This window comes from Hemitrygon akajei, chromosome 6 (genome assembly GCF_048418815.1).
Source record: "Hemitrygon akajei chromosome 6, sHemAka1.3, whole genome shotgun sequence".
Classification (NCBI taxonomy): Eukaryota; Metazoa; Chordata; class Chondrichthyes; order Myliobatiformes; family Dasyatidae; genus Hemitrygon; species Hemitrygon akajei.
In genome coordinates, this window is record NC_133129.1 from 103,909,208 (window position 1) to 103,924,396 (window position 15,189).

Genomic DNA, 15,189 nt, shown 5'->3' on the forward strand with positions numbered 1-15,189 from the left:
TAAGGTTAGGTAAGGGAGAAATACAAAGAGATCTGGGAGTCCTTGTTCATCAGTCACTGAAGGTGAATGAGCAAGTGCAGCAGGCAGTGAAGAAGGCTAATGGAATGTTGGCCTTTATTACAAAGGGAATTGAGTACAAGAGCAAGGAAATCCTCTTGCATTTGTACAGGGCCCTGGTGAGACCACACCTGGAGTATTGTGTACAGTTTTGGTCTCCAGGGTTAAGGAAGTGCAGCGTAGATTCACGAGGTTAATTCCTGGGATGTCCGGACTATCTTACACAGAGAGGTTAGAGAGACTGGGCTTGTACACGCTGGAATTAAGGAGATTGAGAGGGGATCTGATTGAAACATATAAGATTATTAAGGGATTGGACAAGATAGAGGCAGGAAATATGTTCCAGATGCTGGGAGAGTCCAGTACCAGAGGGCATGGTTTGAGAATAAGGGGTAGGTCATTTAGGACAGAGTTAAGGAAAAACTTCTTCTCCCAGAGAGTTGTGGGGGTCTGGAATGCACTGCCTCAGAAGGCAGTGGAGGCCAATTCTCTGGATGCTTTCAAGAAGGAGCTAGATAGGTATCTTATGGATAGGGGAATCAAGGGATATGGGGCCAAGGCAGGAACCGGGTATTGATAGTAGATGATCAGCCATGATCTCAAAATGGCGGTGCAGGCTCGAAGGGCCGAATGGTCTACTTCAGCACCTATTGTCTATTGTCTATATGGCTGGACCAGTTCAGTTACCTGTCAATGGTAAACTCCAGGATGTTGATAGCAGGGGATTCAGCAATGGTGATACCACTGAATATCAAAGGACGATGGTGAGAACCTCTCTTGCCGGAGATGGTCATTGTGGCTCAAATGTTACTTGTCACATATCAGCCCAAGCCTGGATATTGTCCAGGTCCTGCTGCATTTGGGTATGAACTGCTTCCTATCTGAGGAGTCACCACTTTTGACCTTATGATGAAAGGAAGGTCATTGATGAAGCAGCTGAAGACAGTTGGTCCTCGGACACTTCCCTGAGGAACTCCTGCAGTGATGTCCTGAGGATGGGATGAGTAATGTCCAATCACCACAACCAAATTCCTCTGTGTCAGGTATGATTCCAACCAGTGGAGGTTTTTCCCTGTAATTCCAATTGACTCTATTTTAGCTCCAATTTGTTTGTATTACTATCTCACTCTGTGTGTGTTTGTATCAATATGTCGCTGTGTGTATGACTATGTAACAGTGTGTGCTTGTACGACTATGTCAATGTGTGTGTGCTGTGACACTTATGTGTTTGTAAGGCGATGTTACTGTGTATTTGCATTACTGTGTCAATGTCTTTGTATGACCATGTCACTGTGTGTGTGTGTGCGTGTGTGTGTTGGTATTACAATGTCACTCTGTGTTTGTATCACTGTTACTTTATATGTTTGTATTGTTATGTGACTGTATGTGTATTACTAATTACTGTGTGTTTTTGTATTTCTATCTGATTGAGTGTGTATGACAATATTACTCTGTGTGTTACTTGTCACAGTGTGCGTTTGTATGATTATACTACTGTGTATTTGTATTATGATGTCACTGTGTATCACTGTTACTGTTTGTATTACTAATCACTATGTGTGTGCATGAGTATGTTACGGTGTGTTTGTATTACTATGACACTGTGTGTGTCTGTATGACTATGTTACATTCTGTGTATTTGTATCACTGTGTCACTGTTTGTATGACCATGTCATCATTATCAATGAGGACGGGAGAGGTTCCGGAGGATTGGAAGGTTGTAGATGATGTTTCCTTATTCAAGAAAGGGAGTGGAAAGGAATTTATAGACCAGTGAGTCTTAATTCAGTGGTTGGTCAGTTGATGGAGAAGATCCTGAGAGGCAGGATTTATGAACATTTGGAGAGGCATAATATGATTAAGAATAGTCAGCATGGCTTGGTCAAAGGCAGGTCGTGCCTTATGAGCCTGATTGAATTTTTTGAGGATGTGACTAAACACATTGATGAAGGAAGAGCAGTAGGTGTAATGTATATGGATTTTAGCAAGGCATTTGACAAGGTACCCCATTCAAGACTTTTTGAGAAAGTAAGGAGGCATGGGATCCAAGGGGATATTGCTTTTTGGATCCAGAACTGGCTTGCCCACAGAAGGCAAAGAGTGTTTGTAGACAGGTCATATTCTGCATGGAGGTTGGTGACCAGTGGTGTGCCTCAGGGATTTGTTCTGGGACCCTTACGCTTTGTGATTTTTATAAATGACCTGGATGAGGAAGTGGAGGGATGGGTTAGTAAATTTGTTGGGTGTGTTGTGGATAGTGTGGAGGGATGTCAGAGGTTACAGAGGGATATCCATAGGATGAGAAGTTCAACCCAGATAAATGTGAGGTGGTTCATTTTGGTAGATCAAATATGATGACAGAATACAGTATTAATGGTAAGACTTTTGGCAGTGTGGAGGATCAGAGGGATCTTGGGGTCAGAGTTCATTGGTCACTCAAAGCTGCTGTGCAGGTTGACTGGTTAAAAAGGCATACGGTGCATTGACCTTCATCAACTGTGGGATTGAGTTCAAGAGCCGAGGTAATGTTACAGCTATATAGGACCCTGGTCAGACCCCACTTGGAGTACTGTGCTCAGTTCTAGTCGCCTCACTACAGGAAGGATGTGGAAGCCATAGAAAGGGTGCAGAAGAGATTTACAAGGATGTTGCCTGGATTGGGGAGCATGCCTTATGAGAATAGGTTGAGTGAACTTGGCCTTTTCTCCTTGGAGCAACAAAGGACGAGAGGTGATCTGATAGAGGTGTACAAGATGATGAGAGGCATTGATCATGTGGATAGTCAGAGGTTTTTTTCCCAGGGCTGAAATGGCCAACATGAGAGGGCTTGGAAGAGATGCTTGGAAGTAGGTGTGGAGGAGATAACAGGGGTAAGTTTTTTTTACACAGAGTGTTGAGTGCGTGGAATGGGCTGCCGGTGGCGATGGTGGAGGCGGAAACGATAGGGTCTTTTAAGAGACTCCTGGATGGGTACATGGAGCTTAGAAAAATAGAGGGCTATAGGTAAGCCTAGTAATTTCTAAAATAAGTACATGTTGGGCACAGTATTGTGGACCGAAGGGCCTGTATTGTGCTGTAGGTTTTCTATGTTTCAATGTCATTGTGTATGTGTCCGTATTACTGTGTCATTTTGTGTATTTGTATTACAATGTCACTGTTTGTGTGTTTGGCTATGTGACTCTGTGTGTTTGTATTACTTGTCACTGTTTTTTATGACTGTCAGGGTGTGTGTTTGTATGACTGTGTCACTGTGATTGTATTACTGTCACTGTGTGTTGGTATTACAATGTCACTGTGTTTGTATCACAATGTTGCTATTTGTGTGTTTGTATGCGTATATGACTGTGTGTATTACTAATCATTGTGTGTGTTTGTATGACTGTCACTGTGTGTTTGTACTAGTATGCCACTGTGTGTGTTTCTAATACTATGCCATTGTGTTTGATTCTAGAACTATATTACTGTCTGTATGTATGACTGTCACCATGTATGACAGTGTCACTGTGTTTGTACTACTTTGTCTCTGCATTTGTATTAAAATGTCACTGCATATCTTTATATCACAGTCACTTTGTGTGTGTGTGGTTGTATGACTATACTGTGTCTGTTTACGTGACTGTCTCTCCGTGTTTGTGCTACTATGTCACGGTGTTTGTGATTGTATGACTGTGTTGCTGTGTGTGTGTCTGTATTACTATGTCACTGTGTGTGTATAACTGTGTCTTTGTCTGTATGACCGTGTGTGTGTTTGTATTGCCATGTTCCTGTGTGTGTGTGTGTGTGTGTGTGTGTGTCTGTGTGTGTGTCTGTGTGTGTGTGTGTGTGTGTGTCTGTGTCTGTGTGTGTGTCTGTGTGTGTGTGTGTGTCTGTGTGTGTGTGTGTGTGTGTGTCTGTGTGTGTGTGTGTGTGTGTGTGTGTGTGTGTCTGTGTCTGTGTGTGTGTCTGTGTGTGTGTGTGTGTGTGTGTGTGTGTGTGTGTGTGTGTGTGTGTGTGTGTGTGTGTGTGTGTATGATTGTGTGTGTGTGTGTGTGTGTGTGTGTGTGTGTCTGTGTGTGTGTGTGTGTGTGTGTGTGTGTGTGTGTCTGTGTGTGTGTCTGTGTGTGTGTGTGTGTGTGTGTGTGTGTGTGTGTGTGTGTGTGTGTGTGTGTATGATTGTGTGTTTCAGGTACATTCAGTTAGAAGTCCAGTGGTTCACCGTCCTCGGGAGATTCACACTGTGGGAGGAGTGGGACCTGTAGGAGGGTCACACGATGGAGTAGTAACTGAGGGAGGGTCACACGATGGAGTAGTAACTGAGGGAGGGTCACACTGTGGGAGGGTTGGTACTGAGGGAGGGTCACACTGTGGGAGGGTCACATTATGGGAGGAGTAGTAACTGAGGGAGGGTCACACTGTGGGAGGGTTGGTACTGAGGGAGGGTCACACTGTGGGGGGGGGGAGGTACTGAGGGAGGGTCACACTGTGGGAGGGTCACATTATGGGAGGAGTAGTAACTGAGGGAGGGTCACACTGTGGGAGGGTTGGTACTGAGGGAGGGTCACACTGTGGGGGGGGGAGGTACTGAGGGAGGGTCACACTGTGGGAGGGGAGGTACTGAGGGAGGGTCACACTGTGGGGGGGGGGAGGTACTGAGGGAGGGTCACACTGTGGGTGGTGGTACTGTGGGAATTTCACACTGAGGGAGGGTCACACTGTGGGTGGTGGTACTGTGGGAATTTCACACTGAGGGAGGGTCACACTGTGGGGGGGGTGGTACTGAGGGAGGGTCACACTGTGGGGGGGGGTGGTACTGAGGGAGGGTCACACTGTGGGAGGGGAGGTACTGAGGGAGGGTCACACTGTGGGAGGGACTGTACTGAGGGAGGGGTGGTACTGAGGGAGGGGAGGTACTGAGGGAGGGTCACACTGTGGGGGGAGGTACTGAGGGTGGGTCACACTGTGGGGGGAGGTACTGAGGGAGGGTCACACTGTGGGAGGAGTAGTAACTGAGGGAGGGTCACACTATGGGAGGAGTAGTAACTGAGGGAGGGTCACACTGTGGGAGGAGTAGTAACTGAGGGAGGGTCACACTGTGGGAGGGTTGGTACTGAGGGAGGGTCACACTGTGGGGGGGGGGAGGTACTGAGGGAGGGTCACACTGTGGGAGGGGAGGTACTGAGGGAGGGTCACACTGTGGGGGGGGGAGGTACTGAGGGAGGGTCACACTGTGGGTGGTGGTACTGTGGGAATTTCACACTGAGGGAGGGTCACACTGTGGGGGGTGGTACTGTGGGAATTTCACACTGAGGGAGGGTCACACTGTGGGGGGGTGGTACTGAGGGAGGGTCACACTGTGGGGGGGGTGGTACTGAGGGAGGGTCACACTGTGGGAGGGGAGGTACTGAGGGAGGGTCACACTGTGGGAGGGGTGGTACCTGAGGGAGGGTCACTGTGGGAGGGGAGGTACTGAGGGAGGGTCACACTGTGGGGGGAGGTACTGAGGGTGGGTCACACTGTGGGGGGAGGTACTGAGGGAGGGTCACACTGTGGGAGGAGTAGTAACTGAGGGAGGGTCACACTATGGGAGGAGTAGTAACTGAGGGAGGGTCACACTGTGGGAGGAGTAGTAACTGAGGGAGGGTCACACTGTGGGAGGGTTGGTACTGAGGGAGGGTCACACTATGGGAGGAGTAGTAACTGAGGGAGGGTCACACTGTGGGAGGAGTAGTAACTGAGGGAGGGTCACACTATGGGAGGAGTAGTAACTGAGGGAGGGTCACACTGTGGGAGGGTTGGTACTGAGGGAGGGTCACACTGTGGGAGGGTTGGTACTGAGGGAGGGTCACACTATGGGAGGAGTAGTAACTGAGGGAGGGTCACACTGTGGGAGGAGTAGTAACTGAGGGAGGGTCACACTATGGGAGGAGTAGTAACTGAGGGAGGGTCACACTGTGGGTGGAGTAGTAACTGAGGGAGGGTCACACTGTGGGAGGAGTAGTAACTGAGGGAGGGTCACACTATGGGAGGAGTAGTAACTGAGGGAGGGTCACACTGTGGGAGGAGTAGTAACTGAGGGAGGGTCACACTGTGGGAGGAGTAGTAACTGAGGGAGGGTCACACTGTGGGTGGAGTAGTAACTGAGGGAGGGTCACACTGTGGGAGGAGTAGTAACTGAGGGAGGGTCACACTGTGGGTGGAGTAGTAACTGAGGGAGGGTCACACGATGGAGTAGTAACTGAGGGAGGGTCACACTGTGGTAGGGTTGTTACAGGGAGGGTCACACTATGGGAGGAGTAGTAACTGAGGGAGGGTCACACTGTGGGAGGGTTGGTACTGAGTGAGGGTCACACTATGGGAGGAGTAGTAACTGAGGGAGGGTCACACTGTGGGAGGGTCACACTATGGGAGGAGTAGTAACTGAGGGAGGGTTACACTGTGGTAGGGGTGGTACTGAGGAAGGGTCACACTATGGGAGGAGTAGTAACTGAGGGAGGAGTGGTTCTGAGGGAGGGTCACACTGTGGGAGGGACTGTACTGAGGGAGGGTCACACTGTGGGAGGGGTGATACTGTGGGAGGGTCACACTGTGGGAGGGACTGTACTGAGGGAGGGGTGGTTCTGAGGGAGGGTCGCACTGTGGGAGGGGTGGTTCTGAGGGAGGGTCGCACTGTGGGAGGGGTGGTTCTGAGGGAGGGTCACACTGTGGGAGGGGTGGTACCTGAGGAAGGGTCACACTGTGGGAGGGACTGTACTGAGGGAGGGGTGGTACTGAGGGAGGGTCACACTGTGGGAGGAGTGGTACTGAGGGAGGGCCACACTGTGGGGGGGTGATACTGAGGGAGAATCACACTGTGGGAAGGGTGGTACTGAGGAAGGGTCACACTGTGGGAGGAACTGGACTGAGGGAGGGTCACACTGTGGGAGGGGTGGTACTGAGGAAGGGTCACTGTGGGAGGGGTGGTACTGAGGAAGGGTCACACTGTGGGAGGGGTGATACTGAGGGAAGGTCACACTGTGGGAGAGTCACACTGTGGGAGGGACTGTACTGAGGGAGGGTCACACTGTGGGAGGGGTGGTACCGAGGGAGGGTCATTCTGTGAGAGAGGTGGTACTGAGGGAGGGTCACACGGTGGGAGAGTCACACTGTGGGAGGGGTGGTACCGAGGGAGGGTCATTCTGTGAGAGAGGTGGTACTGAGGGAGGGTCACACGGTGGGAGAGTCACACTGTGGGAGGGGTGGTACCGAGGGAGGGTCATTCTGTGAGAGAGGTGGTACTGAGGGAGGGTCACATGGTGGGAGGGGTGGTACCGAGGGAGGGTCACACTGTGGGAGGGGTGGTACTGAGGGAGGGTCACATTGTGGGGGGTGGTACTGAGGGAGGGTCGCACTGTGGGAGGGGTCATACCGAGGGAGGGTCACACTGCGGGAGGGGTGGTACTGAGGGAGGGTCACACTGTGGGAGAGGTGGTACCGAGGGAGGGTCACGCGGTGGGAGGGGTGGTACCGAGGGAGGGTCACGCGGTGGGAGGGGTGGTACCGAGGGAGGGTCACATTGTGGGAGGGGTGGTACTGAGGGAGGGTCACATTGTGGGGGGTGGTACTGAGGGATGGTCACACTGCAGGAGAGGTGGTACTGAGGGATGGTCACACTGTGGGAGGGGTGGTACTCAGGGAGTGTCACACTGTGGGAGGGGTGGTACTGAGGGAGGGTCACACTGTGGGAGGGGTGGTACTGAGGGAGGGTCACACTGTGGGATGAGTGCTAACTGGGAGGATTACACTGGGATTAGTAGTAACTGAGGCAGGATCACACTGTGGGAGGATTAATAACTGAGGGAAGGGAGGTAACCGAGGGAGAGTCACATTGCATGAAGGGAGGTAACTGAGGGTGTGCTGCAGCGTTTCATTGTTTCAGTTGAGGTTTTAAGCCCTCCAAAATGTTATGTAAGATATTCCTATGGGTAGGTGAGTTCTAGCCAACCGTTCTCTCTCAGTAATCCTCCCTGAAGCATGATATTTGGCCAGGAATAATCCTCCTTTTCCTCTTGAGATGCAGGTTTTGAAGCTGTTCCAGAATGATGTGGTGACAACATTTCATTTCTCTTGCCTGTCAGAGTTCCAGAGCACAAAGCAGTCTGTCAAAAATTCCTCGGGGTCTCGAAGCCTGTGGCAAATTCAGTCTATAATTCAGCACTAATTAGCATTGAACTTACAAGCGTCTCTGCAGTTCTGCAGAGCTAGCTCGTGGGGGACTGGAGATTATGTTGTTCAGTTTCTGTTGGAGTGAGGCAGTACTTTGCTTTATCCAAAGTGAGCTATAGCTGGTTATCTATGGTTTTTCCTAAATATCCCAGCACGATCCAAACTGGCTCTGACTAAACCCTATGAGGTCCCTTTTACCTCTGTAGGGTCCTCCAGCCCTCCAAGATGTCCGGCCTTCTCCAGTTCCTAGCACCTTTTTATTTCTCTTTTTCTCATTGCATCGAGCTGGTCATGGGCTCTGAATCAGTTGTTGAAATATGTGAGGCAGCTCCGATTTCTGAAACACCAGGAGTTGCACACATTTTACAGTGAGAGGGACCTGCATTTGGGAGGGAGCTTTCCTGCAGGAGGAGGGACCTGTGTTTGGGAAGGAGCTTCACTGCATTTGGGAGGGTGCTTCCCTGAAGTAGGAAGGACCTTTATTTGGGAGAGACAAGGGGCTTGGCACACCCAGTTCCTTTCTGGGCCTCTGCAGAAACTCCTCCTCCAAAGAGCAGGTTGTGTGGGGGGGTGGGGGGAGGGAGAATTGGTTAACTGGTATCTGAAGCAGGGAAAACCCATGAAAAGGATCCCACCACCTCCATCTCCAGAGGAATGGAGTTTAATGTAGGAAAAGCAGGCATCAGCTCATACACAGCAAGATGCCACCTCCACTTGGCCATACTCTCTTCTCACTACTAGCATCGGATAGGAGGTACAGTAGCATTAGCTCCCACACCACCAGGTTCAGGAACAGTTGTTACTCTTCAACCATCAGGCTCTTGAACCAGCGTGGATAGCTTCACTCACCTCAACACGGAAGTAGTTCACTTAGTGAATCCAAAAGATTCACTTTCAAGGACTCTACAACTCATTCTCAGTATTATATATGTATTTATTTATTTTTATTATTTGCATGGTTTGTCTTTTACACATTCATTATTTGTCAGTCTTTGTTTATGTACAGTTTCTCGTAAATTGTTTTATTTATTTGGAGCTACAGGCCCTTCTGGCCCAACGAGCTGCACCTCCCAGCAACCCACCTGTTTAATACTAGCCTAATCACAGAGCAATTTACAATAACCAATTAACGTACTAACCAGTACATCGTGGGAGGAAACTCTAGCACCCGGGCTGAACCAACACTGTTCATGGGGAAGACGTGCAAACTCCTTACAGACGGTGCCGGAATTGAACTCTGAACTCCAGAACACACTGGGCTGTAATAGTGTTGTGCCCCCCTTCACTTCCTTGCATTAAACTAGAATTCTGTTTTTTTTATTTTCCTGGGAATGCCTGCATGAAAATGAATCTCAAAGTAATATCTGGTGACATATGTACTCCGAGTATAAAATTCTTTTGAACTTTGGGGTAAGGAGATGGCACAATTTGCTGATGGTGATTGTTGGACTGGAGAGAACTGTCAGCTTGTGGAAACCCCACTCTAGAGGTTTGCCATTGTCACAGGCGTTCCCTCAGCATGGCAGTGGTGTAGCTTGCTGCTGCCCCCCTCCCCCCCCATTAGATAGCTCTCCCCTCCATCGCCGCAGTACTCTGTTGGGGTTGCCACAGTGGAATTAGAAATGTTCTTTCTCACCTTCTGATGCCCGGCTCTGGCTTAAGCTGCCGTCCATAGGCGCGGTGGCTGAGGCATCTCTGGCTTCGGGGCTGTGTGTGTGCAGATGTGGAATTGTTGCAGGGGTCTATTCCTTGTTCTGCCAGCTACACCGAGGGACAGGATGATACAGCACACTGGGAGCCGGATATAGAGGAACCGTGGATAGATGGACCTCCCGTAATATGGGGGTGTGTAGGCCAGCATGTCTGCCCTCTGTGTGAGAGAGAGAGAGACAGTCATTACAGGGAACTCGTAGTATAATGCAGCTGGGGTGGAAATGACTAAAGCAAGGTGGCGTAATTTTAAGCTGATTGGAAGGAAGTATAGGAGGATGTCAGAAATAATATTTTTAATGAGTGTGAAACATGTAGCCTGGAGTGGTGGTAGAGACAGATACATGAGGGGTATTTGAGACTCTCAGACAGGCACAGGAATGAAAGAAAATGGAGAGTTATGTGGGGGAGGAAAGGTTAGATTGATCTTGATGTAGATTAATGGTCAGCACAACATTATGGGCTGAAGGGCCTGTACTGTGCTGTACTGCCTGATGTTTTATGAAGAAGGGGTTGGTGGACCTCTCCAATTAAAGGCGAATTCTCAGCCCTCTGTCATCAGGAATGGTACAGAGCAGGGGGTAGGAAGTGTCGTCAGAGAGGAGTAAACAGGAGAGAGTTTACCAGAAGATGGCAGGTGATAATTTTCAGCGACAGCCCATGCTGATGTGATTGTGAGGGAGCTGTATAATAACAATGTAAACCAGGCTTCATCACACTCTCGCCTCAACACAGCAGGGTGGGGGGTGAGAAGACTTTGTTCTACAGCTTCCCTTGAATAATTAAAAGAAAGGCTTTAAAAAGCTGAATTAAAAATATTCAGGAATTATTTCTCTTAAAGGAGTCTCCCCTGTTGGGAGCTGACTATCAGAATGTGGGTCACACACATCCACATCTTTGTTTATAGAAAGAAAGTTACACAGGGAGGGGTTATGACTATGTGCACACAATAACACATTCATAACGTGTTTCTGTTTTTCGCCCCCCCCCCCCATAATCACATTGTTTCACACACACAAAATGCTGGAGGAAATTAAGAGATCAGGCAGTGACTACGGTGGCGCAAAAAAAATGTTGAATATTTATTCTCCTCCATAGATGCTGCCTATTGCCTCCAGCATTTATGTATGTAGTGCAACAAATTTCATGTTATTTAAATCTGATTTGTGACCATTCGGCTCATCTAACTTGTGCTGGTTCAGTGAACGATTCTCACCACCCCATATCTCGGCATGTTTCCCCCAAATTCCCTGTTGAATCCACTCCCACCACCCTTCCAGGCAACACCTTTCCAACCACAACTCACCGTGGAGAAACCCTCCACTCCTCTCCCTTCTGGTTCTTCTGTCGACTCCCTTCACTCCGAGTCTTCTGGGTACCTACCCTCCTGCTCCAGGAATAGTTCCCCCTCATTCACTTTGGCCCATCCCTCCCTGTTTCTCAAAACCTCCATTAATTCATCCTCTGAGGGAGCAGCCCCATGTCCCTGGTCTTCCTCTCTCTCCATCTTCTTATTCAGGCTTTCTTACCAGTCCTGATGAAGGATCTTGGCCTGAAACGTCGACTGTTTATTCCTCTCCATAGACTGTGCTCCATCTGCTGAGTTCCCCAAATATTTTGTGCGTTGCTCTCTCAGCTCACTCCAGGTCGAGATTCTTCACTTTGGTTCTCTGGGGAACGGCTTGAATCCTGGTCAGACTCAGACAAGTGACTCCTCACTGACAACATTTCAACAACATCCTGTTTTATTTTGTGTTCCTGAGATCTGTCCAAGTGGGTAATTGACACAACACCCAGTCGATTAGGGCTTTAATAATGTGCAGGGTGTCAGAACATATGTAAATCAAACTTCTGTTTAAGTTCTTAGGACAGTTGGAGACATTTTGACATCAGATTTGATTACTCTAATTGGTGCATCCTCTTCGCTGGTCCCAGCAAGCCGAGGTCTTAGTTCCCTGGTGTCTCAGCTTTACACTCCACTAAGTGAGAAGCTGTTTGCCAAGTCAATGTTGTTCTCAGCTCTTTTGTCAGTCCCTTCAACCAGGATACTGTACTGCCTGCTTGTGTCTCTATGTGACCTGGAATGAGAGTAGTGGAGTGAGAGTGAGAGTCCTCCAGAGTAGTGGGGGATGCTGAAGGAATGTTAGGGATCTCGTCCAAAATCAGTGCTCTCACTCCTATTACATATAAAAAAAAGCAATGCTCTCACTCCTATTACATATAAAAAGTATTCACCCCACTTGGAAGTTTTCATGTTTTATTGTTTTATAACATTGAATCACAATGGTTTAATTTGCTTTTTTTTGACACTGATCACTGATCAAAAACTTTTGTGTCAAATAGAAATATAAAACTCAAAATAATTGATAGCATAAGTATCCACTGTGATTCAATGCAGAAAGTTTGTGAACCCCGTAGTATTTTCTCTATTTCTGCATAAAACTGTGATCAGATCTTCACTTAAGTCCTAAAACTAGATAGAGAACCCAGTTAAATAAATAACACAAAAACATTATACTTGTTCATTTATTTATTAAGAAAAATGATCCAATATTACATGTATTTGTTGGAAAATGTATATGAATGCCTGGGGTAATGGCTTCTACAAAAGCTATTTGAGTCAGGTGTTCCAATCAATGAGATGAGATTGGAGATGTGGGTTGTAGAGGTGCCCTGCCCTATAAAAAAGACACACAAAGTCAGGTTACTGACAGAGCCTGCTCTTCTCAAGAAATATCTGTTTATGTGCACCATACCTCGATCTAAACAGCTTTCAGAGAACCTTAGAAGAAGAATTGTAGAGATGTATGAAGCTAGAAAGGGCTACAAAAGCATTTATAAAGATTTCTCTGTCCACAGTAAGAGAAATTATCAACAAACGGAGGAAATTCAGTACTGTTGCTACTCTCCCTAGGAGTGGGCATCCTAAGAGCACAACGTGTAATGCTGAAGGAGGTGAAGAAGAACCCAAGGGTAACAGCAAAAGACCTGCAGAAATCTGTAGATCTTACTAAAGTCTCTGTTCATGTGTCCACTATAAGAAAAACAAGAAGAGTGTTCTCCAAACTACTGCTCTCCAAAAAAAAATTGCCCATCTCAAGTTTGCAACAGACCACCTGGATGTTCCACAACGCTTCTGGGGCAATGTTCTGTGGACAGATGAGAAAAAATTTGAACTTTTTGGCAGAAATGCTCACGGCTATATTTGGAGGAAGAAGGGCACTGCACACCAACACCAAAACCTCATCCGAACTGTGAAGCACGGTGGAAGGAGCATCGTGGTTTGGGGCTGCTTTGCTGCCTCAGTGCCTGGACAGCTTGCAATCGTTAAGGGAACAATGAATTCAAAATTGTATCGAGACATTTTACAGCAGAATGTCAGGGTAGCAGTCCGTCACCTGAAGCATAATAGAAATTGCATAATGCAACAAGACAATGACCCGAGAGACAAGAGTGAATCAATGACAGAATGGTTTAAAAAGAAAATTTGTGATTTGGAATGGTTAAGTCAATGTCCTGACTTTAATCCTATAGAAATGTTGTGGAAGGACCTGAAGCAAACAGACCATGTAAGGAAGCTCAGAGTTTAGTAAGGAGGAATGGCTTGAAGTTCCTCCATGCTGACATGCAAGACTTATTAACAGTCACCAGAAATGTTCGATTGAAGTTTTTGCTGTACAAGGAGGTTACACCAGTTACAGAAAGCGAAGGTTCAAAGACATGTAATGTTGGATCATTTTTCTCAATAAACAAATGAACAAGTATAATGTTTTTTGTGTTATTGATTTAATTTGGTTCTCTTTATCTAGTTTTAGGACTGAAGTGAAGATCTGATCACATTTAGGTCATATACAGAAATAGAGAAAATTCTACAGGGTTCACAAACTCTCTAACACTACTCCCCCCCCCCCCCACTCCTAGATCATGCCTCACTCCTAGATCTCTTTGTCTCCCTCTCACTTGCCTGAATCTACCTCTCCCTCCCTCATCCATAAATCCTCCTCACTCCCAGATCACCCTGTCTCCCCTCTCCCTTTCTTACTCCAAAATACTCCTCATAGATCTCACTCCCTCTGTTGAACCTGCTGATGTTTCTCCTGTTCCTTTCTCTCCTCTACTGCCTTGCATCAGATGAGTTATTACAGTGCTGTACAGGAAAGATCCTCTGTTGCTATTCTGAAGATTAGGAGAATTTTCCCTGTCTGCATGGTTGCTGTTCCGTAACTGTGTGTTGGAGCTTTCCTCACTTACACCAAATTGACCTCCATTGGTGCCCAGTGCTTTGGGTGTCAAGACTACAACACTCTCTCACTGACCTGGGACTTCACTCAGCTCAGTGCCACCAAGCATAACCTCATAAGCATTATGTAGGATGTAGCACAGTACAGGCCCCTCGGCTCACGATGTTGTGTCAACTTTTAACCTACTCGATGATTAATCTAACCCCTCCCTCTTATTTTGCCGTCCAGTTTTGTATTATCCATGTGCCTATCTAAGAGTATCTTAAATGTTCCTAATTTATCTACCTCTACCACCTATGACAGGATGTTCCACACATCCACCACTCTCCGTGTAAATAAACCTACCTCTGACATCTGCCCTATACTCCAATCACCTTAAAATTATGCCTCCTCATATTTCCGTTTCCATCCTGGAAAAAAAGTCTCTGGCTATTCACTCGATCTTATCATTTTGTACAGCTGTATCAAGTCACCTCTCATCCACCTTCACTCCAAAGAGAAAAGCCCCAGCTCAGTCAACCTCTCCTTATAAGACATGCTTTCTAATCAAGACAGTTTTACGCATTATGTCAACAGGAAAAGTTTTAACCCTTGTAATAACTGCTCTTTCTGTGCTCTGTTTTAGGCAAACTCACCTCCAGTGATTGTGAACACCGACACCTTGGATGCACCCCCTTATGTAAGTCTACATTGTTGAGCTGGTCTGTGTAGGTGTTCACATGTTCAGGTACACATGTGCTTATGTCTCAACACGCATCATAGTGGAGCCTGTATTACATTCTTGTGGGAAAGTTGTGGACGGTTTGTATGGGTGTGGTCTGCGTTGCAATGGATGTCTATATATGGAGATTGCTGAAGCTCTCTCAGAATCAGACTGGTGTGACTGCACCCAGAGTATAGAATTTCAGTCAGCAAACTATGAAGTTAAATCAGATACTGTGCAGAAAGGATTCACAATGATATTGGTGGGAATTGGAAGGCTTGAGTTATGAGGAGAGAC

General features: G+C 47.4%; 1 protein-coding gene across 9 annotated transcripts in view; it reads left to right on the plus strand.

Moving 5' to 3' along the window:
• Positions 1-15,189, plus strand: part of LOC140729370 (disks large homolog 4) — a 731,896-nt gene that overhangs the window by 659,992 nt on the left and 56,715 nt on the right. For all 9 annotated transcript variants that reach the window (XM_073049034.1, XM_073049035.1, XM_073049036.1 and 6 more), the window contains one exon: positions 14,815-14,868. In XM_073049034.1, the coding sequence (XP_072905135.1) occupies positions 14,815-14,868 (54 nt within the window). The remainder of the gene's footprint in view (positions 1-14,814; positions 14,869-15,189) is intronic.